The sequence below is a fragment of the Leptodactylus fuscus genome, chromosome 7 (assembly GCF_031893055.1).
Source record: "Leptodactylus fuscus isolate aLepFus1 chromosome 7, aLepFus1.hap2, whole genome shotgun sequence".
NCBI classification, from domain to species: Eukaryota; Metazoa; Chordata; class Amphibia; order Anura; family Leptodactylidae; genus Leptodactylus; species Leptodactylus fuscus.
The window spans coordinates 7,425,372-7,451,766 of record NC_134271.1 but is presented as its reverse complement, the minus strand read 5'-3'; the positions used below and the strand labels follow the sequence as shown (position 1 = coordinate 7,451,766).

General features: G+C 45.9%; 1 protein-coding gene across 2 annotated transcripts in view; it reads left to right on the top strand.

Moving 5' to 3' along the window:
• Positions 1–26,395, top strand: part of PPFIBP2 (PPFIB scaffold protein 2) — a 100,054-nt gene that overhangs the window by 37,622 nt on the left and 36,037 nt on the right. For both annotated transcript variants that reach the window (XM_075280899.1, XM_075280900.1), the window contains 3 exons: positions 9,996–10,079; positions 13,922–14,035; positions 25,412–25,543. In XM_075280899.1, the coding sequence (XP_075137000.1) occupies positions 9,996–10,079; positions 13,922–14,035; positions 25,412–25,543 (330 nt within the window). The remainder of the gene's footprint in view (positions 1–9,995; positions 10,080–13,921; positions 14,036–25,411; positions 25,544–26,395) is intronic.

Here is a 26,395-nt window from a genome sequence, read left to right as displayed (position 1 = left end):
CGTATTTTGGTGGATTTGTGTCACACCCTTTAAAGAGGATCTGTCATGGCAGGGATCTTCACGGAGAAGTATTCAGCCTATGTACATCATCTGTGCGGCTTATCCTCCTTGTCATTCATGGAAGACGACTGCATCGGAGCATCTGCAACCAATATGGTGCACGTAATATTATCCTTAGTGGTTGTCTTGTGGCTCTGGGATTCTGGGCTTCAAAACCAACCAGGGGTAATATTTTAGGAAAAATGTAGTCATTATTCCGGTTGGATGGACTGAGCCCGTCAGAGTCTCAGCATCTATTCAGTGTGACTACAAGGGACTTGGTCCAACCCCTTGTGATACTATATGCAGCCCTGAATAGGATGGCGCTATATAAGTAAGCAAAATAAATACCAGGTCGTTATGAAAATATTCAAATTTGCAAAATGATTTAACAATTTTGCAAATAATTTACCAATTTTGCAAACTTGGACATTACCATGAAACTTCCTTCAGTAACCATAGATGTTGTCAAGGTCTGCATGGCCTCCGCTCACACACTGCCTAACTGTAGGGTAGAAAAGCCATTTCATGGGGACACACAAGAGCCTTTGCCCGCCCTGTTCATTGTGCTTTCGGCCTGACGGTTGTCAGCGGGCACGCACTGTGCATTAAAATTCTGCCCACAACAAGGCTTGTAAATGAGAACGACAGACTGGACCAGGCCACGTGCAGCAAATGCAAAAACTGGGGCAAAAACATTGTACAGAAATACAGAGCTGAGTTTCTCAGTTGTACAGTAGTAGACTGAAATTTGCCAGATGTAGCAGAGTTGAGTTTGTGAGATGTAGCAAAGCTGAGTTTGTCAGATGTTGTAGTGTTATATTTTTTCCGATTTTTTACGCTTTTGCAGCTAGGTCAAAGGACAAAGACACCCCAACTCTGCCATTCTTGCAAGCTCTGAATTTTTCATATGACAGTTTGACAATTAAGGAATAGACACCTGACAGATCCCATTATAGTTAATTGGGTATGCCGGACTCTGCATGTGACTGCTGTTGTAGCGGTGCACCTGTTCCTTGTTCTGGTCCTCCAATGGACCAAAACAACGGGACAGAAAGGCCCAAACTAATGTGAACCTAGCGTAAGCTAGACAACTCTTTAAAGGTTGCATTAAAGGGGTTTATCCACAAATTCACCGGATAAGGGATAGGTTGCAGATCAGTAGGTGGTCGTCCTCTGGGATCTCCACCAAGCACTAGAATGGGAGCACCTTCCACCTCTGCCTGATTGAAATGGCGCTCCATTCATTTCTAATGGACTACCGACGATAACCGAGTGTTGTACTAGACTATTTCCGTGTGCACCATAGAAATGAGTGAAGGCCCCCAGATAGACCCATGAAAAACACGGCCGTGTGCATGGGACCATAGAAATGAATGGGTCTGTCTACTATCTGTATTTGTGCATGCCATACTGAAAATAAATAGGATAATGGAGCCTTCGTGAGAGCGACCTCAGGGTGCAATGCAGCCTCAAAAACATAAATGTCAAACTAGCTATAAAACAAGGTCACAATGCAAAAATTGCAAAAAGTTGCAACTTTTTAGGTTCTGCGCCCTGCACGGAACACAAGGACCGATCCAATATATTATTTATGCCAGTTTTCTGGTATTAAAGGGTGCAAAGACCAGCTTAAAAAACACAGTCTTGATCAATTAGCCCCAAAGTGTAAATTCAGAAGGAGAGGAGGCAATATACAAGCCAAATTTTTTAGAATCATTTCCCCAATTTCTCCAGTCTGATACTTGAGCCCTGTCTATTCTTTGCAAAGCTACAAATCTTCCTTGTGAAGGTGTCGGATCTGCCTTTCCTCCAGCCTCGGAGAGAGGTGTTTACTTAAAACATCTCTTTGTCCCTTTGCTCGCACACAGTACAACAGGAGGACGGAGGGATCACATTGCAGGGGCTGCTGTAAGGCATTGCAGGATCTGGCAGCAGAGCAAGCCATAAGAAGTGACATTCTAGGCAGACAGGAAATAGGGGGTCTCCGAGTAATGAGTTCCAGTTACCCACCACTCTGAAGCCCGGAGTCGGAGCAGGCATCCTTGGAAAATACTTTCCTCCTGACTACTTGGCAATATTTAGCTTCAGTGCTGGAGGTAACAGGCGGCTCCTCCTTGTTGTCCAACCGGTCGCCTGATATTTGTTAGGATTTAATAGAGGGTATTAGGGAGATTGAATCATGCAGCAGGCTTAAGTTCATTCACTTTGTGAGTCGCGCTCCATAGACAGCCTGGGGGCCGCAACCGAAAGACAACGTAGAATGTGATCAGATTGTTTCCAAGTTTGGAACCCGCAAGACACTGACTGAGCAGAACAAAGGCCATGTCTCCAGCCAAGACACTAAGAAGATTCTCCAAGGGAATTTGATTTGCGAAATGGACGCAGAGAATGGATGTTGAAATCGATATTTACAAACACTTCACCTGGCTCCGAAGGGTAAGTGAATTGGGAATTCTGTATGGCCGGCCCTTTAAGGACTCCTTAAGATGTAACGTCTTAAGGGCATTCATTTATTTTCCTGTTTTGACTGCCAAATCCTCGAGAATTAAGTTAAAAGCGTGTGTCACGCGCTTCGCTTTATGTCTATAGCTGTATTATGTCGGCGTGTTAATCTCAAGAAAGCTTGTTATAGTCATGTGACCTTAATCACTAGGTAGTGCACTGAGGGGTTATCTTAAAGGGGGTCTCCGGATCTCCTTGAGGTAACGGGGTCTTTAATATTGCTTCTAACTATCAGACCGCAACGACTACTAATAGCATGTCCATTGTCAATAAAGCTGATTGACGTGATAATATGATGCACTACTATTCTCCGTACTAATGTCTTCAACTGTGGTGACTTGTACCAGGCTGTTTATTCTAAATAAAGTTTATTGATGTACTGTATAAGAGTATGTGGGCAGATGTAATGGGCTGTTAAGTGTAAATAAAGTTTATTGATATGAGCCTGTGCACCCCAATTTTGTAATTTACTATTTGCGCCAATCTGGTCAATGGACAGGACCATGACTATAGGTGCCACATTGTTTATTGTAAATAAAGTTTATTGACGTGTTAGAGTATGTGGGCAGATGTGGTGGGCTGTTTAGTGCAATTAAAGTTTATTGATAAGAAGTCATAGTGCTTTATTGTACTTTGACTTCTTATCAATAAACTTTATTTACAATAAACAATAGTGCCTTATTGTACTTTCTAATGTCCGAGAGTAAATGGCTACATGTCCGACCTGTTTGTTGTAAATAAAGTTCATTGACATAAAACGTCCATGTGCTGCTACCCCTCGTATAAATTGAGTCGCCATAGACCGTTATTAGGGGGCCGTGGTTGTTATAAATAAAGTTTTAATTTAGTCAATGCACAGATATGGGCCATAAGGGTGTACGGATACGGGTTCAGTTAGAGGTCCATGTATACGGTCTTTATGAAGGTGTTATGTGACGACAAACAGCACGGCCCTGGTAGTCATAGTCCCCGAGATCTGACCCCAGGGGCCATGCTGAATCGGAGAGTACATGTCAATAGATCTCATAACCCCTTTATAACCATCAATTTACCATTTTTACTTTTTAAATAAAGTTTTTTGAACCAAGCGCAATTTTTTTGGTCCAAATTTGAACTTTTGAACACCTGGGAATCTTTCCTCCAGTTTGAGGGTCTATTCCGTATTGTTTTCTGACAATTGGTTCATTTGGGGCCTTTCAAAGCCGTAGAAAGGAAACCGTGCGGTGTTGTGTTTTCTTTTTGGAAATCTTTTTCTTCTGCCCAACCTGTTTTCTATTCACACAACGCCCTGCGAAGGTTAAGCGCTATCTGTAGAGCTGAATGCCTTATCATAAAGGGAAACCTGAGTCTGTAGCTACTGCCGAGCCCATTGTACCGACGGAGGGGAAGGTGAAGTCCTAAAGTCGTCTCTATTCAGCAATTTTTTGTTTTGGTTCTTTTTGTTCTTGGGTTGCTTTTCGCAAGGTTTGAACACCTGGACGGCCAGCGTAGGAGCCGAGGGTGTATTACTGTATATCTGGGTTATTCAGGGCTTGACACAAGCCGGATAACCCCCATGGGCAATATTAGTTATTTTTGTAAATTTTTGAATTTTATTTTTGGGAGTGTTTTTGGGAATGTAATAATCCGCTGCCGCTCTCTTTCAAGCGCCGTCTGTCCTGTCCAAAAGCTAATCACGGAAAGGGAAATGACACGTCTGTCACCTGGGAAAGTTTTCTTTAGCATGACCGGGTGCCAAGATGTAACTCTAGGACTAAGACTCACTGCAGGTGGTGGCGACCCCACGCTGAGGATCACATAAACCAAGTCAGGCAGTATAAGGTTACATGAGGGGGTCGAGAATAGGGCCAGAGTGCTATGATAACTTTTTGGGGGGGCATTTATTTAATTGGGATTCTAATTTTCAAAAAATTGGGTCCAGCGTCCTAAAACTAAACACATGCAAGCGACCACCATTGATCTTTTCTTAATACTGGATGGGCAGTATACTGGAGTGGTCATGTTTTTGGAACAAAAAAAAACTGCTTTGTTTCCAAAAACAGCACCACAGTTTTACATAGGCCATGTCAGGTATTGCAGCTCGTCCCCATTCAATGAGCTGCAATGCTGGACATAGTGCATGAACAAGAGCGGCACTGTTTTTGGATAATATGCACACCCCGGCCTTTTTATTAGAGCCTTTTGAATAAAACGGCACCCATAGGAGTTTTTGAGACCATACTATACCCCTATAGGCCCCCGATTCCATGCAGAGGCTTTTGGAGGGTTTTGTCTAAGGTAGAATACAGGGGGGTAGCATTCAAAAAGTTCTACCCCTAATGTCCATCTCAAATGTCCCTGGTCTACTCATAACTGGACTGGCGCTGTCATGGCCAGAGCACAATATGGCGGCATCATCCCAGGCCATCTCCCATCTTCACCTATCCCGACCACCTAGCCCGAGATACTCACCCGCTCATATGGGGTTGGAACACCTGGAGATAGGACAAGTCGGATGAGTCCAGATATTTCAGATATGCAGCTCGTAACCGGTTATGTCATCGAGGGCAGGGCATTGTAAAACAGGGACAATGTCGTATTGTAGGCAAAGGAATGAAGAGGAGCAGGATGCAGAATAAGGAGGAGGAGCAGGACCCTGCTGTGTAACGTCCTTACACATTCATCTATTAGGGTGCAGCCTTTACAACCTCTTATCTAATTTGAATAGAATGCAAGAATGTCAGTGACTACTGACACTCGAACATGCAAAGTAGTAGATAAAAATAAATATAGCTCTATATAACCATGCATGATTTTTTTACTGTAAAGGGTGTGGGGCGCTGGTTAACAACACCAGTGGGCACTAGAATGGCGGCCAATAATAGTCGGCACCTGGGCCTGTTAGGAGACCAGCAACTAAAAGAGGACTGAATAAGATATTGATAGAAACTGGAGACCTCCTCAATGTCATGGATATTCCCCATCAAAATTTAATTGTAAAAGTTGTCCATATTAAAAAAAAAAATTCAAAAATCCAAACTAAAAATTTAGAATGTGACAGGTGTGGCCACAAGGTGGTGCTGTGCTACCCCTAGACTGTAACGCCATACATAAGCCTGGACTCAGTGTCGCTACTGATTATTTCCTCCATGGGCCATGCTCACATGATGAATTATTTTCCAAAACATGTATTTTGTGGGGCAGAAGTCCTGGACTGACCCCTGGATTCTGCCAGGGCTGTGCCATGGATTTGTATTTGGCAGCGTTGTGGAGCTGGGCGAGGATTAACCCCTTTGTAGGCTGATTCTACACCAGGAGACTCAGGGCGAAACATAGTCCTATGATCTATACAGGGTCAAAGCTGGATTGCAATTCATGCCATGGAACTTGGGTCTGCAGTCTCCATTCAGTACTAAGAGTTAAAGTGGATCTCTGACTATAAAAGAACTCTGCATAAAGTTATCGTAGAGGTGACTAGAAGAAACTTTGTAATATATCTTATTAGAGAAATCAGTTTCTTTCTCCACTTAATAGGCTGCTCTCGCTCAGACACACAGAAGTCTACAGAGAGGGGAGGGGAGGAGGCAGCTGCTGGTTTGGTAATTGACTTGCTGATCATTCTTACTATAGTAGGACTTAACTACAGGGGTCACAATGGTCTCAGTTGCGATGGGACACAAAAGCCAAGGGGGATGGGATTGCAGCTCAACTCCCAGTGAAGTCAATAGAACCTGAGCTGCAGTACCAGCACCCGCCACTATACAGGGACTGGCGCTATCTGCTTCTGGCTCCATGCAGTGTATGGTACAGGCATCACAAGTTAAAACTAAACTGTAAAAATAGACAATAAAGAATTCCATTACCCCTTTAAGTAGCTTTCTAACTTTTTTGGGCAATTTCAGTGCAGGCGCCAGTGGAGGATGCTCCTGCTATATGGCAAGCCACCTCCTCCAGCAGTGCAGGCATGATCAAGACTGGCATACTAAACACTGGTCTTGATAATTTACCCCATGATGAGCCAACAAGGAACACTGGGAGGTTACAGCTCTGAATCTACAGTCTTGTTAATGCAGCTCTGGTCTGTAGTACAGACTGTAACTCAGGATCATGTTATATAATCTGTTACATGGTGTGGATATATTGTAACTTTCAGAACCATCTTTAGTATATTCTCCAAATCCCAAATTAATCTAATCCAGTTACCTTCACCTATCCCAGCGCTGCCCCCTCCTGACGTCCACTTGATGCAGAGTTCTCCTTCTTCCCCATATATGGCAGCACCATCTGCAAACAAGGAGATCTGATGGCGGAGGGGTCTATGATTAGAAGCATATGACCGATAGACTTTCTTCTCATAGTGTTACTACAGTATTTAACATTTGTCAAAAATACACGAAGACCCCTGAGATCTAGAAGAAGTGTACACCGCAGACTCCGCAAACTGCCCCGATGATGAATTGTGTTTACTTGTTGCAGCATCTGTTCTTCCCGCTCGTGTGAAACCTAAAGATGTTGCAGTATAATGTTAGACTGTAATCCTCTGCGTGACTCTGTGGTCTTCACAGTGTGTAAGAAATACAGGGCCGGGGTCCCATTTCATGAACCTACTATATAGTATCAAATAATACCGCCATATACCGCTCAGGAGGGCGACTCTTTCATTGAAAAGACACAGTGTTGTATGCAAATAAGCTGGCATGGTGTTAGTATTCGCTTGGCTGTTATGGGATAATTTGCATATTGTATCCCATGGATAATTTCCTGAAGAATAGGTCACATCGATGACAAACACTGCCCCCCGCCCATCCTGAGCTACTCAGAAGGTATTAAAGAGCACCAGGTCTGAAAATCCCAACGACATCCATCATGTGTTTTGATTATCCAAATCTGTTCAGCTATTCCAAAGCTATAAGCCCTGTTAGTGTTGATGTAAATTAGTGTCTACTAGACAAGTGGGCGGTAACACTGCATGACATGCAACACACAGGAACCCCAGAGAAACCGCCCACTTGGCTTGTAGATCTTAATCTACATCAGTACTAAGCGGGCTTATATCTTTGGAATAGCTGAACAGTTTTGGATAAACAAAACCCCACAATGGTCAGGGTGACAGCGCCAATCTGGTGAGGGATCTATACTGATGGGGGGCAAATACTTTAAACACTATTGTCTACATATGCGTATCTCTGGCTCGGCTGGTGTGCTCATACGTAGCTATGATACTGTTCACACCCCCCACCGCCATGTTTATTGCCCCTTCTATAAATTTTCAGCTATGGAAAGAAGTCATTGTCCTAATCTCTGCCTCTCCATCACATTGGATGTGGCATCTGCAGATAGCATTCATGGCTTTGTAGACCATAGTCAGGACCCGGCCGGGGACGCCGATATCTTCTAGAATGTTTGTTCAGACTATCTCATTGATTCAGGTCCTGAGATTCAGGGGAAACAAATAGAAACTATTCAATCGTGACGTACAAGATGGCAGACGGATTCTCAGGGTGGATATATAATGTGCTGCACCCAATGAGGTAGGTATCACCAAGGTAGACCATGGGGCCCTGGAATAAGGGGGCCAAGACCAGGCTGGATGGAACAGATAATGACCAGCCATTATAGTAATGGTGTCTTCTTAGGTGGCCTCCGGGTCCCCTTGGATAACAGGCCCCGATGTGGCTGCACCCTCTACACCCCCTACATCAGATTGCATTGGGTCAGCCACCGTATTGTATTGATGGATAGACTGCTGATTTCTGGAATGTCTATGTAAACCCCTTCCCCAGTTCTTGGCCTCCACCATCTCGGTATAAATCACCCACTGCTGTGCTTGAAGACACCGCATCATAACTGCCGGGAGGTGCGAAAACAAAAACATGTCGGATTGGCCGCCAACAATGCAATAGATGATAGCCATGCCGTGCAGATATCTCAGTAATGTGGCAGCAGGGCGGTGCACATGTCTATCCATACTGGACTAACCACTCGTGGGGCCGAATCCTACCCCCGTGCACCCTATAAGCAATGCCTGGGGTATTTGCAGAATGTGGAGCCGACTGTCCTCTGTAACGTATGTCATGGGAAAATCTCTCAGCGCTCACTCAGCCTGTACGATGTCCCGACCCTTGGAATGTCTTACAGGAATATGAAAAGAGGCGAGCACATTTTTTGGTTTCTAAAAATAGAATTTTCTCCCATGATATTCTACGTTTTATTTGTCTTGAGATTTTTCCAAAACGTCCAAAGAGCCTTGATCGTTTCATCTGGTTTTCTTATAGTTTGTCTTTGAGGTCAGCGGCCTCCGGAGTCTAAATCTGAGAAGTAAGAAATAGACAGAAAATTATTCCCCAGATCTAGAGACGGCTGGAAGCGGGGACTGTCTTTTGGATGGGCCATGTGGGCAAGGGGTCAAAAAATAGACCATTTTTGGCAATGGATGGGGGCAAGAAAGTCATAGACGACCACAGTGTTTTTTTCGTAATGTAGCTTTAGGGTATGTTTATATGATAAGAGATTGCCACTAATTTTGAGGCAGATTCTGCCTCCTAATCTGTTCCGAATCTGCCCCCCATTGTATTCAAGGGGCAGAAAGTAGAGTGGGCTAATCTCCTATTGATCTGCTCCTTCTTGAGCTGGAAACTGACTGAGGGTACAAGGCTTATCCATAAGGGTGGGGATTGTTGTTCTGCTGCAGACAGGGCACTGGGGGGAGGCTCCTGCTGCACACAGGGCACTGGGGGGAGGCTCCTGCTGCAGACAGGGCACTGGGGGGAGGCTCCTGCTGCAGCCAGTTGTCTTACAGCCAGACACAGGACGAGGAGGCAGTGAAGGGGTCATGGTCGATCTCCTGGGACACATAAAGATGTATTTAGATATGCCATATGGTGCCTCCATCCAGTACATCTGTAACATAGTTTACAATTAGGTTTGAGCGAAAAAGATCAGATCCCGTTCGGTGATTGAGCAAATTTCACGATCAGGATTGGCTGGAAAATGATCGGAAATCGAATTTTAAAATCGATCCTGAAATCTCAAGATCGGCTCAACCCCACTTACAATGCAACATGCTGAATTTTTTGCATGCATGAAATGTGAGTCCCATGTGAGTATAGTATGCGCCCATATAGATCTATAGGTGCTGTATTACAATCTGTACAACGTGGGTCTATTTCTTGTTCTTCTCCTCATTCCTCATATCTTGGGGAATGTCTTGGAAGGATAAGCTTTCCTCCTGCACAATATCTAAGAATGTTCATCATATCCGGGGAAAATCTTTTCATTTATGGCAAAGGTCACCAATTTCCATTTCTGTTTTTTGTACAGGCCGGAAATTTCAAATAAACCCAAAATTTTAAGGGCCAAAAAAACTGATAAAAGTTCTTAAGCCAGTGTTGGGTGGCCTTCTTCAGTGTATAAGGAGCCGATGTGAGTCTTATCTCTGATGTTGACTGATGATGATTTTTCTTCTCCCCAAGGTTAATCATACAGTTGTAAATAATGAGACATATCAAGAACGACTGACACGTCTGGAAGGAGACAAGGAATCTCTTATTCTGCAGGTAAGATTAGGAAATACATTACATGATTCCATAGTGAAGTAGAGAATCCTCCTTCAGGCCAGGGCTACAAGGTGACCAAAGATGTTTCTTTGCGACTCCTAAGTGAACAGAGTCGAATTGCAACCCCCAAAGGTGCTACAACTTCTAGATGCAGAAAGATACATTTTTTGCAACTTGAAGTCACAGTTGCAGCTCTAAGTGAAGGAGTTGCATGGTGATATTGGTTGCAACCGGGCCCATAATCCAGGGGGGCCTGCAGGTCACCCTTACCACACCAAGACTGATTAAACGTCTTTGCTTTCCTTTGATGGTTGCAAGTGTGTACATAGTAATTTTAGTCTTGAGGAGTTGCACAGCTCTGTCCTTGCACTAGGGCCCAAGAACCTTTAGTTACGCCCCCCCCCATTATAGATTTTGTATTGGGGCCCAGGACCTTCAGGTTGAGACTTGAGCTTCAGTTTTGAGGATCCTATCTTTAGATGTAGGAGACCATGAGAAGCAACTCACTCCAGTATTGACCTCAAACTTTTTGAATAGTCCGGTGGGATAAGAATAAAATATTGGGGTAGTTCCTATAATTGCTGACGTAGTCATTCAGATTGTTCATGGTTCCCACTGAATAAAACAAATTTCTATGGCCAGCTGACGGGCGAGTAAAAATAGCCTGAAATAAGGATCTGCCCATATCTCCTCATACAACCAGGAGACGTTACAAGAATGTCTCTGGGCCGGCGCCAAATCTCCAGCTTAGTCACTGGAAGCGTTGTAGCTCCAGGCTCAGCTGTCAAGTAGGCCTGACTAAGAGTTGGCCAACGCTCAGCTCATAAAAAGCAAAATAGTTTAGATTTCAGGAAAAACATCACTAGAATACCTGTCGTGCCACTTCTTGTCATGTTTCTGAAGAGGAATCGTTGTGTAACTATTGTCATCTAGATATTGTTCATACTTTACATTGGTTGAGCTTGAAAATGCAGAAGGTCTTGTAGCCTGCAAGCGAGATGTCACTCAAAGCAATGGGAACCATATAAATGTGACACAAAAAAGTTTTTTGGAGGTCCTCATTCTTATGGAGGTGTGAAATCTTGGTGGGCATGGTTGCAGTAGTCAGGACTTCCAAGAGAGTGGTGGACCTCAACCAGTTCCTAGGCCGATGGCAACTCTATTGTTGAGTATTAGTAGGACCAGGAAGCCCATAGGATTAGAAGATGGTGCCCGGGCCAAGACATAACTATACACTACAAGCCACATGGGAACTACAAGAGTTGGAGACGGGAGTCAGATCCAGACTCGGTTGGTGACTAAGATGGTTGTCAGGACGTAGCTTCTTATTGAGTTAAAAGCTGAGTACACAGCTATACGGGATGTAGAAGTAGCAGTCAACACCGGGCCCTGGTGCATAAGAGGGCCCAAAAACATTTGCCATGTGAGAAGACATCCATATTACAAATGGAACCTACATGGGTGGGAAATTCTGTTACAGATTTTGCCTGGTGGCCCAAAGCAGGAGATATCCCAAATAATATAAAGGTACTAGGTGGTAAATACATGACACCGTCCGATAGGTTTTCTGTTAGTTAGTGAGGTCTTATACTGAAGCATTAGAACAACCCTCGGGTCCACAATAGAAAAAATTCACAATGAATATGAAATGTTTTTTGGATTCCTGGGTGCTTTCCTTTTTTAAACTTTTTGGTGTTTCAGTTTCACAGTCTCCTCTCCATTTCTGTAAAATGGCCACAAGCACTCCAGACTACTATATAGAGACTGTGCTAGGTAGTCTGAGTCACTCCCCCTTACACACGGATGGACCAATCAGGAGCAGGAGGAGTGGCCCAGACTACTATATAGAGACTGTTCTCCGGTAGTCTTGAGTCACTCCCTCTTACACGTGGATGGACCAATCAGGAGCAGGAGGAGTGGCCCAGACTACTGTATAGAGACTGTGCTTCGATAGTCTGAGTCACTCCCCCTTACACGCGGATGGACCAATCAGGAACAGGAGGAGTGGCCCAGACTACTATATAGAGACTGTGCTTCGGTAGTCTGAGTCACTCCCCCTTACACACGGATGGATCAATCAGGAGCAGGAGGAGTGGCCCAGACCACGGTATAGAGACTGTGCTCCGGTAGTCTGAGCCACTCCCCCTTACACGCGGCTGGACCAATCAGGAACAGGAGGAGTGGCCCAGACTACGGTATAGAGACTGTGCTCCGGTAGTCTGAGCCACTCCTCCTTACACGCGGCTGGACCAATCAGGAACAGGAGGACTGGCCCAGACTACTATATAGAGATTGTGCTTCGGTAGTCTGAGCCACTCTCCCTTACACGCGGCTGGACCAATCAGGAGGAGGAGGACTGGCCCAGACTACTATATAGAGACTGTGTTTCAGTAGTCTGAGCCACTCCCCCTGTACTTGCATGGACCAATCAGGAGCAAGAGGAGTGGCCCAGATGGAAATGATGGATTGAAAACTTGGATGCAATTTTGTCTGGCAGATCTATAAATGTTTATAGGTGGGGTTTGATTAGATACTGGAGGGGAGATAAATGTCCTTCCCCACTGTTATGTAACAAGTTTCTCAGAGGCTACTTTTGGGTAGTGTACCTCTTGGGTAGAGATTAATGACAACTAGACATGGCTCTACAATGCACTCCAAGACATTTTGCCAGTTTGAGAGGTTGGCGTATCACTGGGCTGAGAGAAGCAGGATGGTCGTTTCGATCAATTCCCCGCCATCTAGACCATTCTGACCCAGCTGTTAGGAGGTGTGAGGAGATGGACTATCTAGAGCCTCTGCTCAATTGCAACCTTATCCTCTAATCTTGTAGAGATTTCTATAGATTATCCCTCCATTCACAGTGATAAAGTTTCAGTCCAGTCCAACAACGCGCGTTACGTTCTTGCATTATACATTTATTGTGTGGGTCACTTTAAATCCAGGGGAACAACAAGGCTGCGGATCATCAGACACCGTGCACGAGCTTTTCCAGACTTTGGTACCAGTCACTAGAAGGAGCCTTTTACATTTGAGTAACCGGAGATGTGCCAGTGTTTGCTACAGAACAGCTGTGGCACCCGAAACAACCTGCCCCTAAGCATGCAGGGATATCTGTCAAAACAGCATTCCTGCCATGATACAATAGTAGCAGTGTGACCTTGCCAAGTGTAACACGCTGGCCGCACAATAAGTGTGAACCTCCCGGATCCAGAATGATTGCAAGCGATATAAATTCTCCGGCTTATTAGCAGCCTCTTGGCCTTGGCTGTGCAGACTTGTTTCTAAGCCTTTATACACTGAATTGACAATTTAATTCGCGTTGATAAATATTTTACCAGCTCTTGTGTGTTTTTTTTCATTCCCTCGTGTAGTAACTTGCTAAGTTAGGAAACTTCTCCGACCTCGCTCAGTAAGTGCTTAAACATGCCCCGCACACATGACACAAGTTACCACCGGGGCTGTTTCTGGATAGGTAAGGCTCCTCGCTCCGCTTGTCAGGAGTCAAACAATTGCTCGGCCCCCAGAAGAAAGCTTTTATTGTTTTTCCACATAAAGCCGAGTGTTGAAAGAGCCCGAGCCATTCTCTCACCCGAGATTGCTTCACTAAGACAAGAAAACAAGGTTGTGAAACTGAAGGCAGTAGAGGGAAGCTGAGCCGCGTCTTCGTATGTAAGAAGAACTATCCAAATTCAGGAGGTGGGAGACGCTTGTCTTAATACTGAGGCTTAAGAAGTGCAGGCTCACAACGGGAAGTGTCTTCAGCTTTTGTTTTGTACTCTTGACAAAGGATCAAGTCTTGCATTAGTCTTCACCCTGTGACGCTCATGTCCTTGCTCTCGTAGGTCAGTGTCCTCACTGATCAGGTGGAGGCCCAAGGAGACAAGATCCGGGATCTGGAATCCTGCGTAGAGGAACATCACCTGAAACTTAATGCTACCGAGGAAATGCTCCAGCAGGTAAGATCACAATCCGCTGTCTTCTGTCGTTACTTAGTTGTTGTGGACCATGGAGGAGACCATTGTGTTGTGCAGTGGCCTTGTCTTTCTATGCAGAGTATATACACATCTATATGTGTGTACGTATTGATGTGGACTTGGAGGGTGTAAAGGTGTTGACCACTTGTCTCACACTTGGAGGGCAAGGTTGGCTTTGAAGGTTGTCTTCCCACTGCAAAGACCTGATCACCAATTGGGGGTTAAAGGGGCCTTGACTAGTCACATACTCCGTGTTGTATTCGTGCCCATAGATGAGAGGTCCTTGTTATGTCGTGTGCATGTCTGACATCCTGGCACATCTGTTGCACGTTCATACTTTCCCTCCCGACTCCTGGCCATAGTGATTCACTACACACAGTCAGGATGTTAGGTGAGTCAGTGTAAACGTGTGAGCCTTGAGAAGACGGACATCAATCAAACCCATAGGGGGCGTGAGTACAGTAATGTATGCATGATGTCTGACCCCACTGGAACAGCAACTGTGCTACTTTGGGCTTGTGAGCAACCCACCGAAAGGAAGCCACACTGTATCAGATGTACCATAAACCTTTTAGAGCAGGGGTAGGGAACGTACGGCTCTCCAGCTGTTGCAAAACTACAACTCCCAGCATGCTTACTTGCTCTGCTGTTCTTGGAACTCCCATGGAAGTGAATGGAGCATGATGGGAGCTGTAGTTTCACAGCAGCTGGAGAGCCAAAGGTTCCCTATCCCTGTTTTAGAGGAATGACTAGGACAAGGCCCTTACCACCCAAGGCAAAGGTGACAGTCAGCATCCACCTGTCTAGACTTTCACACCCAGACCTACTTGTATCTGGAGTTGGACTTGACCCATATAATTGTTCCTGGAACAGGATATATTAGGTTGAGTTGCTGTCCTAAGCAAGTTACATCTCCAGCAATTATCCTTTGTGCCAAGCCCATGGTCCAGCCCGGCGGTGTCTGACTGTACATATAGACAGACGCCAGTGACAATGCTGCAGATCAGGTGCAGATTGTAAACCCTTTAGGGTAAGTTCACTTGCCAGATTTTGCAGTCGGGACCCATCATGCAAAATCCAGAAAGATTTCCTACGCTCATCCACATCAGTGGGAGGTTCTGATATAATCCACCCAAAGATGGGGTAAGAAACTTCTTTTTTCCACTATGGAAGTAAGAACCATCTCCATTGCATTGAAATAAATGGGAGGCAGAATTTTTGCCCCTATTCCCCTGCAAAAAATTCTGACTTTACCTTTATCGCAATCACATTTGTATTACATGTTATTATTCTGCTATGCAGCCAAGGCACAGGACCTTAGTATCCAGCACCTAGAGCTATACCCAAAATCCCAACATTCCTACCCCTTCATAATGCAGAACCTGTCAGGCCCCATGCAATAGTGAATAGGGACCTGAAAATCCTGTCCCGTACAGGGACTCCTTGCATCTGAAATAGACAAGTTCCTCCTGTCCTATAGGGGAGTCATGGGGAGCCTTGTAGAGTTATAGATCACTATGTTGCAAAGAGTCCCGGAGTCCAGACCACAATTATAGGGCAAAATGCCTACAGTTTGGATTTGCAAAATTTTCTTGAACAAAAAGAACACTGCAAAAAAGTCTGTAGTCCACCAACTCGCTCAACAGGTTACACGTGCTCCATGCCGAGGAGCGTATCCAAACAGATGAGTGCAAGCAGTGTTTACATCCAACCAGGCAGAACCAGACGTCACCTCTGTAGGATTACCCATACTGTACGGATAATGCTCAGTCCCATTCACATATTGTTCCACTTTAACCCTGTGGTCCCTATTGCATATTTCCCATTTTATAGTTAGGAAAACACGTCGCTTTCTCAGTAATTGTTATGGCCGCCTTAAGGCTTGTTGCTTCTTATTGAAAGGATTCCATTGTGCGCCATGTGAGGGATGATTGAACTCGCTGTCATTGTATGTGCCAGAAAATGAGCCTTTTAACGTAATCCCATCTCAAATTATTTATGCGTTTATTGCTGCAGGTCTGCTTGGAGTGTGTAAGCCTTTTAAGCGTGACAATGATGGGCTTTGTTACAAAGTTGTCGGAGGGCGCTGACTGTTTGATAGTTCCATCCAGTCTGATCGTAGTTCTTCTTTCCCTGGATCCAGAAAGCAAGAAATCCTTCATGAATAAGACGGGATTTATGGGTGTAAAAACTGTAAAACGGAGGTGGTTAGTAAAAATCTAAGTGACACTTATGGGCTTGGAACAAGATGGTTAAAGTTGCAGTATTAAAATTTTATGGCTCTGCTAATTCCTCATAGATAGTAATAGATATATAAGATTTGGGCAAACCCACAGGAAGTCGGATCAACTCTGAATCATACCTGCCAACTTTCCCAAATGTCCAGGAGGCTCCCGAAATAAGGGGTGCACTCCTGGACTCCTGGAAGAGGTGGCCGATCTCCTGGACCCGGCGGGATACTCCTACGACTTATGGGCCAAGGACACGTTATATGCCAGTTACACGGAACGTGACCAATATATTTTTGTGCCGTCATTGCAAAAAGGAGCATGGGGTTGCCCAAAAGGGGTGTGGTCTCACTAATGGGGGAGTACCCAACCACAGACCTTGTGTGGCACTTTGGGAACGGTTCTCCCTGAAGTCGTCCTCCCCGGTTGATGCTCTGCCTTGGTCACATGACTGACCCCGCTCTAGTCCATGCACAAGCAGCAAGAGTAGAGTGGGGTCAGTCACATGACCAAGCAGCAGAGGAACAAGACCTTCAGCCAGGCGGGGGTATCATATATATTAGTAAGTATGCCTATCAGGTGCATTGACTGGAGAAGCTTTTTATGTCCCCGCGTAACCCATTTAAAGGGGTTGTCCGTCCACCAAAAAGAATTGTAAAAGTTTTTATGGTTGAGACCAAAGTATCTTACCCCTAGGAGTCTACTTCACATTTGGGCACTAATCTCCGTTCTGTTCCCCTGTCTCATGATAGGGACAAGGTAGAGATTTCTGTATCCCAATGGCCGATTTTTTTGGATTGGCACTTATGTACAGATATATCAGATTACAGCTCACCATAGAAGTCTATGGAGAAGAGAGGGAGAGGAGTGAGCAGGAGCTGAGAGAGATAAAAGAGGCTAAATAGGAAGTTTCTATCTCGCTCCATGTACTTTATTCACATCAATACAGGTCAGTTCTTCTCTATAATATCCTATAGGATCCTGCTGAAGCTTCTGAGTGAGAGAGAGTTAGATAAGCAGATTCTCCTCTATTTTCTGTCTGCAGTGTATGGGAAACATCATGGCAGCCACAGGAAGAAATGAGAATTAGAGCCAACAAAGATCCAGAATAAAAGTCAATATATTGTTACGTCTCATGTATATATATTGTATATATATGAGATGTTTAAGGATGTAAAAATGATCTGGTTATTTCTAGAAATGTGGAGCATTCACCCACGGGAAGTGTGTTTTTTATTGCCTTTCAATTGAATGGGGCTCAGCTGCAATACCAGACACAGCCTGTGAACCAAAGTGGTGCTGTTTCTAGGGAGAGAGGGGAAGCAGCGTCACCTCGGCCAACCCCTTCCAATGATAGATGTTTGCAGCTGTATATACATACATTTTATGATGTGGGGGTTGTGTATATAAAAATATATAACTCAACGGTATTGTCTGAACGTGGTGTGAACGGAGCCCAAGAAATACACGAGCTGAGATAAGGATTTAATTAGGAAAGGACTGAGGTCGTTGAATTGCAGATGGACATGTGCAAACCATATTGGGACGTTCTTTGATCTTAGGGGTATGAAATTCATTAGGTACTTGTCAAGTATCGCCTGTGTTATCAGACTGATCGGAGAGAGAAAGAGCAGCCAAAATCCCCCAAAATCTGCTCATTTATTGTTCTGGTGAAGAACATCCTTCTTAAAGGGAACCTGCCGCTTTAAATGGGCAGTCTAATCTGCCAGCCTCATGTGATGGAGCAGGAAGAGCTGAACGGATTGATATAAGGTTATTGATGGAAACCTCCAGTGGGCGGTCCTACAGTGACGGCCCCTAGGACCCGCCCACTGGACTCCAGACCAAGTAGAGGTTTAAAGGACAACTACATATCAATCTGTTTAGCTTCCTGTTTAATGAATATAATCCCACAACTGCAGTAAAGACTGACACCCCGACTAAAAAGTAGAAAAATTGCAAAAAATCCTTATTTATTATTCATTGGTGGGAGGGAAGGTGATGGCGCCTATGGTCACGGTCATTGCCATTATTAGTACCCAGCATCAGTTACAATCATGGCAGAGAATAGACCAATCATACCTCATACGAACCGTCTATACTTGGCTCCTGCAGATACAACTGTTCGCTCCGGCCTTTGCTGGGGGAATGTTAATCCTACACGGTATTCTTTGATTCCAGCAGTAAAGCCCCCCCCCCCCCCCCCCCTCAATGTACAGGAGATTTAAGGTCCCCTTTTATTATCTCGGTTTCAGATCCTCGGATCCTGTTGCATGAGCTGTATGACTAATGCCAGGCCTGCGTATGTCTCAGAGTATGGGGAGCGCCATTCCACCCCGTACTTTGATGTCGGCATTTGCACACCGTTCCTATTGTGTTTCCCACAGATTTCTGCACGTGCACGTCAGTGTTATTCTGAGGTTAGCGCTGTGTGGTTTGGAGCCTTGTACAATAGACAATACATTGTACCCTATGGCTCACCATATGGTTTTGTTCCTATTGAATTCCATATGATCTGTTGCAGCTACTTGACTACTACTCCCAACATGTCTGCCTATATAGAGGTGTAGGATATATAGATACAATAGAATCAACGATGTTGCTACCTTTAAAGAGGCTGTCCCGTATAACTTTCAATCCTTTAAGAAAAAATAGGCAAAATTGTTGCTCTAGCACCACCTTTTGGACAGGTAGGTCCCTATAGATCAGGAGTAGGGAACCTCCGGCTCTCCAGCTGTTGCAAAACTACAACTCCCAGCATGCATACTTGCTCTGCTGTTCTTGGAACTCCCATGGAAGTGAATGGAGCATGCTGGGAGTTGTAGTTTCACAGCAGCTGGAGAGCCGAAGGTTCCCTACTGCTGCAATAGATCAATGCTTTACTTTCAAGAAGCCTAGTGATCAACCTGGGATTATTTCCTCCAAAAGGAAGATGGACCCATCCACAGACAGGGCTATTGCCAGTCATCAGTATAAAGCAACTTTTGGTAAATGTCAACCAGGAGGTCTGCAGTTTGCACAGTTCAACGTCATGTTTTCGGGGCAGAGAAACATGCCCCCTTGCCAGGCCCCTTTATATGCCATGACACCCCCTGGATGTGCAAGTAAAAAAGTGTACATTGAAAATGAACGGACAGAGCCGTAAGTACGGACAGGTATAGGGATAGGTATAGGACCTGCTCCATATTTTGCAGCTCTCCAATCGGCCCAGGGAGAGAGCTCCAAAAACCAAGGCTGTGTGTATGGGCCTATAGAAGTGTATGGATCCGTACTTTTATCTGCCATAGTTGTGTGCATGAGGCCTTAGTCTAAGGGTAAGTTTACATGGTGGAAAGTGAAGAGGAATCCCTCTCCATTTTCTGCTGACGTATTCGGCTACGGGCTACCCGTATTGGGAGGCGGTGCAGGGTATCAGCCTAAGCGGCAGGGAGTCTCGAGCCGCAGAATCCGCTGCAAGATCCAGGAGGGCACTTATATTTTTTCAGTTTATTGCTGCAATCTCTGCCAGATCAACCCCAAATCCGGGGCAAATTCCTCCCCTTAGTGATATCCTGAAGTTATAACCTTGGGATACTTGAGGAGTGTAGAAAAGCCTTACTCTTGTGGCTAAGCAATTTGTGGGGTGACTCTCACCGTAACAACAAATGCGGTTTGCAGGGTCTAAAATGACGTGGACGGGGACTTTTTTCCTCCTAGGGGAACATTGAGGTCACGTCGCCTGAACCTTCACCTAACAGGTGCCGTAACGTACTTGTCTCTGGTAGTTTCCCAGGTTATCGCTGCACCTGCCGCCTGTGGGATCCTTTCTGAGTCGCCGGCTGCTGCTGCTAAATCCTTTGGAAATATTCTTTCGGCTTTTTTTCTGCAGCCAACATATCAGACATTGAGATCAGCCGCCAGCCAAAGGTTATCAGACCAGCGAAAAGCAAATGGAGCCCGTACACGCTGGACGTCGACAGGTTTATACTGAGCGTTCTCCTGTCGTGACAGCTGCACCGAAACCACAGGGCATCTTCATAGACTCTGCCCCGAGGCCGCAGCAATGCAAATGACTGACAGCGTAATAAAGCCCAAGCGACTGTAACATCGGGAGCAAAACTAACGTATGGCGACGTCTTCACACACCGTAGAGTTGTAGGTAGACATTGCTGCCCTAGTGGTGTGGTAATACCCTGCTCAGGGCACGGTGGCGCCCCCTAGGACACAGGACACTTGCCCCTGCCAGGCTCCTCTCACTCAATACAGCCCATGTCTGGCTTAGGCCACATGTACACAATGAAAGTCTATGGGTCTATTCACACGTCCAATTTATTGAATGGATGGTAATAATGTCCATCTAAAAAATTGGAAATCTCCTATTTTTCACCATTTTCACGGCCTGACGGGACCGATACAAGTCAGTGGGGCAGATTTATTAAGCAGATACTGGTGAATTTTTGGTTTGTTTGCTATAATTTTTTTCATAATGGTAAAACCAGCTTTTGCACAGGGTTGCGGTTTACTATATTACCCATCGCATGTGATAGCACGTGCCACACTTGCATACAGATGAAGCGTTTGAGCCCCTCTGGTGTTCATAAGGCCCGAGTGTCAGTCTTCACTGCAGCTCTGTCATTCTATTCACAAACCAGGTCGCTTATAGCCACACCCACCAGGCAGGGGGAGGTCTTTGAGTGACATTATATACAGCTCAGCCTCGAATGTGAGTCATTTAGTCGTCTTTAGGTGCAGGGTAGCACAATATTTCTCAGTTACTGATGAAATCGTTGCGACATTGACGTGTAAACTGCACTCTAACACACCCAGGGCCAAAGCAATTACTGCAACATAACGAGCAGTCATCTGGATCCACCTGCCAGCCACAACGCCCAGAATACTTTGATGCAGATGAGACACACGCCACTCACTAAAAATACCCTCTTGTCAGTGAATCGCACCCTGAGCTTTGCCTCTGGCAGGCTGAAAAGGGTTACAAGCGAAGGCAGCGCTCCCATTGTTCGTGCACGTTGTGCGAGGCTCCACATTTGTTTTTCATTTGCTGCTGTTCTTCCCTGTGTGCGCCCTCACGGCCGGGGCTGCGGAGGAGAATGGGAGCCTGGGATTAGTCCTGAGAGCCCAGCGTCTAATTATCTGCAGTCTATGGCCAGGGCTTTCCAGATTACTGGCAGCTCTCGGAGCTGAAGAGTTGCTAGAAAAGTTTTCGAAGCTCCACGTGGAAGTCTCCGTCACTGTCGGGAGGGTTTTATAGACACGCTTGCGTCGCTGCAGCATTTCTTTTCGTCCGTAGCGGGCGCTGACCGCGTCTACCTGCGACAGGTAGGCCTGGGGACGGAGCGCGCAGATGGAGCAGACCGTACGAGGAGAATGTGAGTTAACTTTTTGTGGTTTTGTATTTTTGCATGGATGAATGGAGGAGAGCGAGTCCTGCAGCGGATAGGTGGCTGCCGTAGACCTCTGTCGCCGCTTATCTGTCCGATTCCTGAAGCTACGGTCGCATTGACGCCAGATGACCGCCTGAAATCAGTCCTGCGCGCAAGGCGTCTTCATCAGCATCATAGGATGGGCCCCATTATAGTCAAGGGGTTTATGAGGCTTCATGTGTCTAGTGCTGCGCTTATCCGTTGTTCTGATCCTTCAATGGATAGGCCATTATAACGTCAACTTATGGTAAGGCCACAAAACATTGAAAGGAAAAACGGATGTGAAAAACCGGTGAGACGATCCATTTATAACATCCGGCCGCCATCTGTTGCCACAAGTTTCTCATCCAGTTTTAATGTCTTTGTTGTTTTTTGGTGACGCAGCCACCGATCTAATGGCCGCCGCTCGGATACAGAGCCGCTTTGAGGAACATTAAAAAATTATCTCATTGGGACAAATTTCTTGAAATGGTCTAAAAAAAATTGTAGTTGCGCATAGCAACCAATCACAGCCCATAGCAACCAACCACAGGCCATAGCGACCAATCACAGCCCATAGCAACCAATCACAGCCCATAGCAACCAATCACAGCCCATAGCAACCAACCACAGGCCATAGCGACCAATCACAGCCCATAGCGACCAATCACAGCCCATAGCAACCAATCACAGCTCATAGCAACCAATCAGAGTGCAGCTTGTATTTTATATCCTGCTTCTGAATAATGTAAACTGCGCTGTGATTGGTCGCTATGGGCTGTGGTTGGTCACTATGGGCTGTAGTTGGTTGCTATGGGCTGTGATTGGTCGCTATGGGCTGTAGTTGGTCGCTATGGGCTGTAGTTGGTCGCTATGGGCTGTAGTTGGTCGCTATGGGCTGTACTTGGTCGCTATGGGCTGTGGTTGGTCGCTATGGGCTGTGGTTGGTTGCTATGGGCTGTGGTTGGTTGCTATGGGCTGTGGTTGGTTGCTATGGGCTGTGGTTGGTCGCTATGGGCTGTGGTTGGTCGCTATGGGCTGTAGTTGTTCGCTATGGGCTGTACTTGGTCGCTATGGGCTGTGATTGGTCGCTATGGGCTGTGGTTGGTCGCTATGGGCTGTAGTTGGTTGCTATGGGCTGTGGTTGGTCGCTATGGGCTGTAGTTGGTTGCTATGGGCTGTACTTGGTCGCTATGGGCTGTGGTTGGTCGCTATGGGCTGTGGTTGGTTGCTATAGGCTGTGGTTGGTCGCTATGGGCTGTAGTTGGTCGCTATGGGCTGTACTTGGTCGCTATGGGCTGTGGTTGGTCGCTATGGGCTGTGGTTGGTCGCTATGGGCTGTGGTTGGTCGCTATGGGCTGTGATTGGTCGCTATGGACTGTGGTTGGTCGCTATGGGCTGTGATTGGTCGCTATGGGCTGTAGTTGGTCGCTATGGCCTGTGGTTGGTTGCTATGGGCTGTACTTGGTCGCTATGGGCTGTAGTTGGTCGCTATGGGCTGTGGTTGGTCGCTATGGGCTGTAGTTGGTTGCTATGGGCTGTACTTGGTCGCTATGGGCTGTGATTGGTCGCTATGGGCTGTAGTTGGTTGCTATGGGCTGTACTTGGTCGCTATGGGCTGTGATTGGTCGCTATGGGCTGTGGTTGGTCGCTATGGGCTGTAGTTGGTCGCTATGGGCTGTGGTTGGTCGCTATGGGCTGTGGTTGGTCGCTATGGACTGTGGTTGGTCGCTATGGACTGTGGTTGGTCGCTATGGGCTGTGGTTGGTCGCTATGGACTGTGGTTGGTCGCTATGGGCTGTGGTTGGTCGCTATGGGCTGTGGTTGGTCACTATGGGCTGTGGTTGGTCGCTATGGGCTGTGGTTGGTCGCTATGGACTGTGGTTGGTCGCTATGGGCTGTGGTTGGTCGCTATGGGCTGTGGTTGGTCGCTATGGACTGTGGTTGGTCGCTATGGGCTGTGATTGGTTGCTATGGGCAACTACAATTTTTTAGACAATTTCAAGAAATCTTCTCCATAGACTTCTATTGTTCCATCTAACCAAGAAAATGGCCGACTACGGGACGTCTCATGGGTCACAGTCTCTCCTAGGCATTGCTCTCCTCCTCCCTTGTAGCGGGCGCGGCCAAAATGCACTGCGGGGAAAACCGCGGCGGAAACGGAAATGTCCCATCCTAAGGCCTACTCATAAGACTGGATCACTCCGCCTTCAGGTTCAGTAATGGAAGAATCCCTCCAGTTGTTTTCCCCCCGACCCCGACCATTCCTGACACCTGCGCTGACTTTAGTGGGGTTTGTTGGCGTTCTGTTAATTTGGCGCACGTGACACGCGATACACCGGAAAGCCTGACAGATACTGCAATGGAGATGTGAGAGATTGTCACGTGTGTCACAGTTTTTACAACCAGAACCCGTCCCTATGACAGCACTGCCTGGTTGCGTAAGGTTTGGCTCAGCCGCGTCCATTTCCTCTCTCAGACTTCTGGAGAATGTATTACTGTAAGGTTTGTGACTAGATGAGCCCTGATTTATGGACGTCCTCGCTTCATGAAACCCAATCCTCATTCACAACGTACCCCCCCCCCCCCCCCCCCCGCGACTCCCAAACCTCACATCGCTCCTGCACTTGTAGGTCACCAACCGCCAGGACCGGATATAATGACTTTACAGCCATTGCCCCATGATGGGGGTCGGTAACAGGGTCCGTGCTTTATACTATAGGATTTAGATTGCTGTAAGTTATGGGATTGTCGCAGGCTACATGTGCACCTGGTGCGGTAAATCCACTACCTGCATCGGCAACATACGGCATGTTTTAGACCGAGGGCCAAGGACAAAAAACTCTGGGCCTTCTGCAGTCGTGTTCCCAGTGTCCCCCTAAGGCCGGTGTCTTCAGGTCAACATGCATTATTTTACATGTTATTTAGGTCTTTGCATCGTGCTGAGCTGCCAATGGTGCGGGTCACAGGATGGGTGGTAGAGCAGGATGCTGAGAGCTCGCTGCTCCACCATTCTACTCAACTGTATTTGCAACCTGTTCCAGTTGAAATTGGCAACATACGGCATGTTTTAGACAGAGGGCCAAGGACTAAAAACTCTGGGCCTTCTGCAGTCGCGTTCCCAGTGTCCCCCTAAGGCCGGTGTCTTCAGGTCAACATGCATTATTTAACATGTTATTTAGGTCTTTGCATCGTGCTGAGCTGTCAATGGCGCGGGTCACAGGATAGATTATTATTATTATTGTTTATTTATATAGCACCATTAATTCCATGGTGCTTTACATTTGGATGGTAGAGCAGGATGCTGAGAGCTCGCTGCTCCACCATTGTACAGTACTCAACTGTATTTGCATCCTGTTCCAGTTGAAATTGGGCTTATGGGGTCGTCTTGGGACAGAGGGACAACACCTGGAGTCCAGAGCTTTCCTGCTGGATCTGGGAGGATTAGGAGACCTGTATATATCACTGATGGAAGGGTCACCTAAACATTGTTGGAGCATTGCACTGTATAGCATGGGTAGTTATACGTGGTATGGCTGTACACTGTACTGGGAAGCACCAAAAGGATGTTTTGGATGGGCCGTATTGTCCCCCTGTAGGGGATTGTAGGGTTATAGGTTGGACTTGATGGACTGATGTCTTCATCCAACCTCATCTACTATGGCTGTAAGACTAATGTCCTCTTGTTGGGTAACCTATGTATGACTTCCATATGTCTCTTCTCTTTGTAGGAGCTTCTGAGTCGGACCTCACTAGAAACCCAAAAGTTGGATCTAATGGCCGAAATTTCCAACCTAAAGATAAAGCTGGTTGGTTTGGAGAAAGAGAAGAACGACAGTGAAGAGTCTCACAACAAGGCAGAGGTCGGTCGCTCTCTCCCCTTACCCCCTCCCCCGCGCCTCTGTCGTCACGTTGACGTATAGTTTTATATAGACACCACCATGTGTTAGACCTTTCGGAGATTGACATCCGACTCCTGCTGCGCTTCATCCCGACCAGAGCATTGCGCCCTCCATGAGTGTGTGATCAGATCTATTCTCAGAACTTTCCTCCGGCGGCATTAACTACATTCTTCCTTATATCTGACTTTTTCCCCCCTTTAAGTGTTAGATAATTGATTTTGCATCGCATCCAAATCCCTAAAGTGGATGCGAATATAGAATAGGATTGAAATCTTAGAGGCCGCCTGGCAACTCTTCCGCCCGTCCTCAAGGTGGTTTGGCCTTACTGTATCTTCGTGACCATTTTGTTACTGCTTTTATTCATATCCACATCATACTTCTATAGAATATACATTGTATCAGAACCTGGAAACTGTCAGCAAGCAGGCAAGCTGCTGTATACAGCTATGATTATAGCTTGGGAAGAATACACAAGAACGTCAATTACCTTGTAAATAATAATAATAGTAGTAGATCATTATGGATACAACAGTATCTTATTGACAGTTTTCATGTTACAGGTTTTAAAGGGTTTTTTAAAGAGTTTTTTTTACTTTAAATAACTTGTCATAAATGAATAGTGCAGATGAATATAAGAAACTTTGTAATAGATCTTATTAAAGAAATCTGTTTCCTTCTCCACTTATTGAGCTGAATTACGCTCTCCATAGACTTCTATGTCAAAAGAAAGTCAGCCTTATAAGTGGAGAAGGAAACTGATGCCTTTAATAAAATATATTACAAAGTTTCTTCTATTCACCAGTACTATTCATT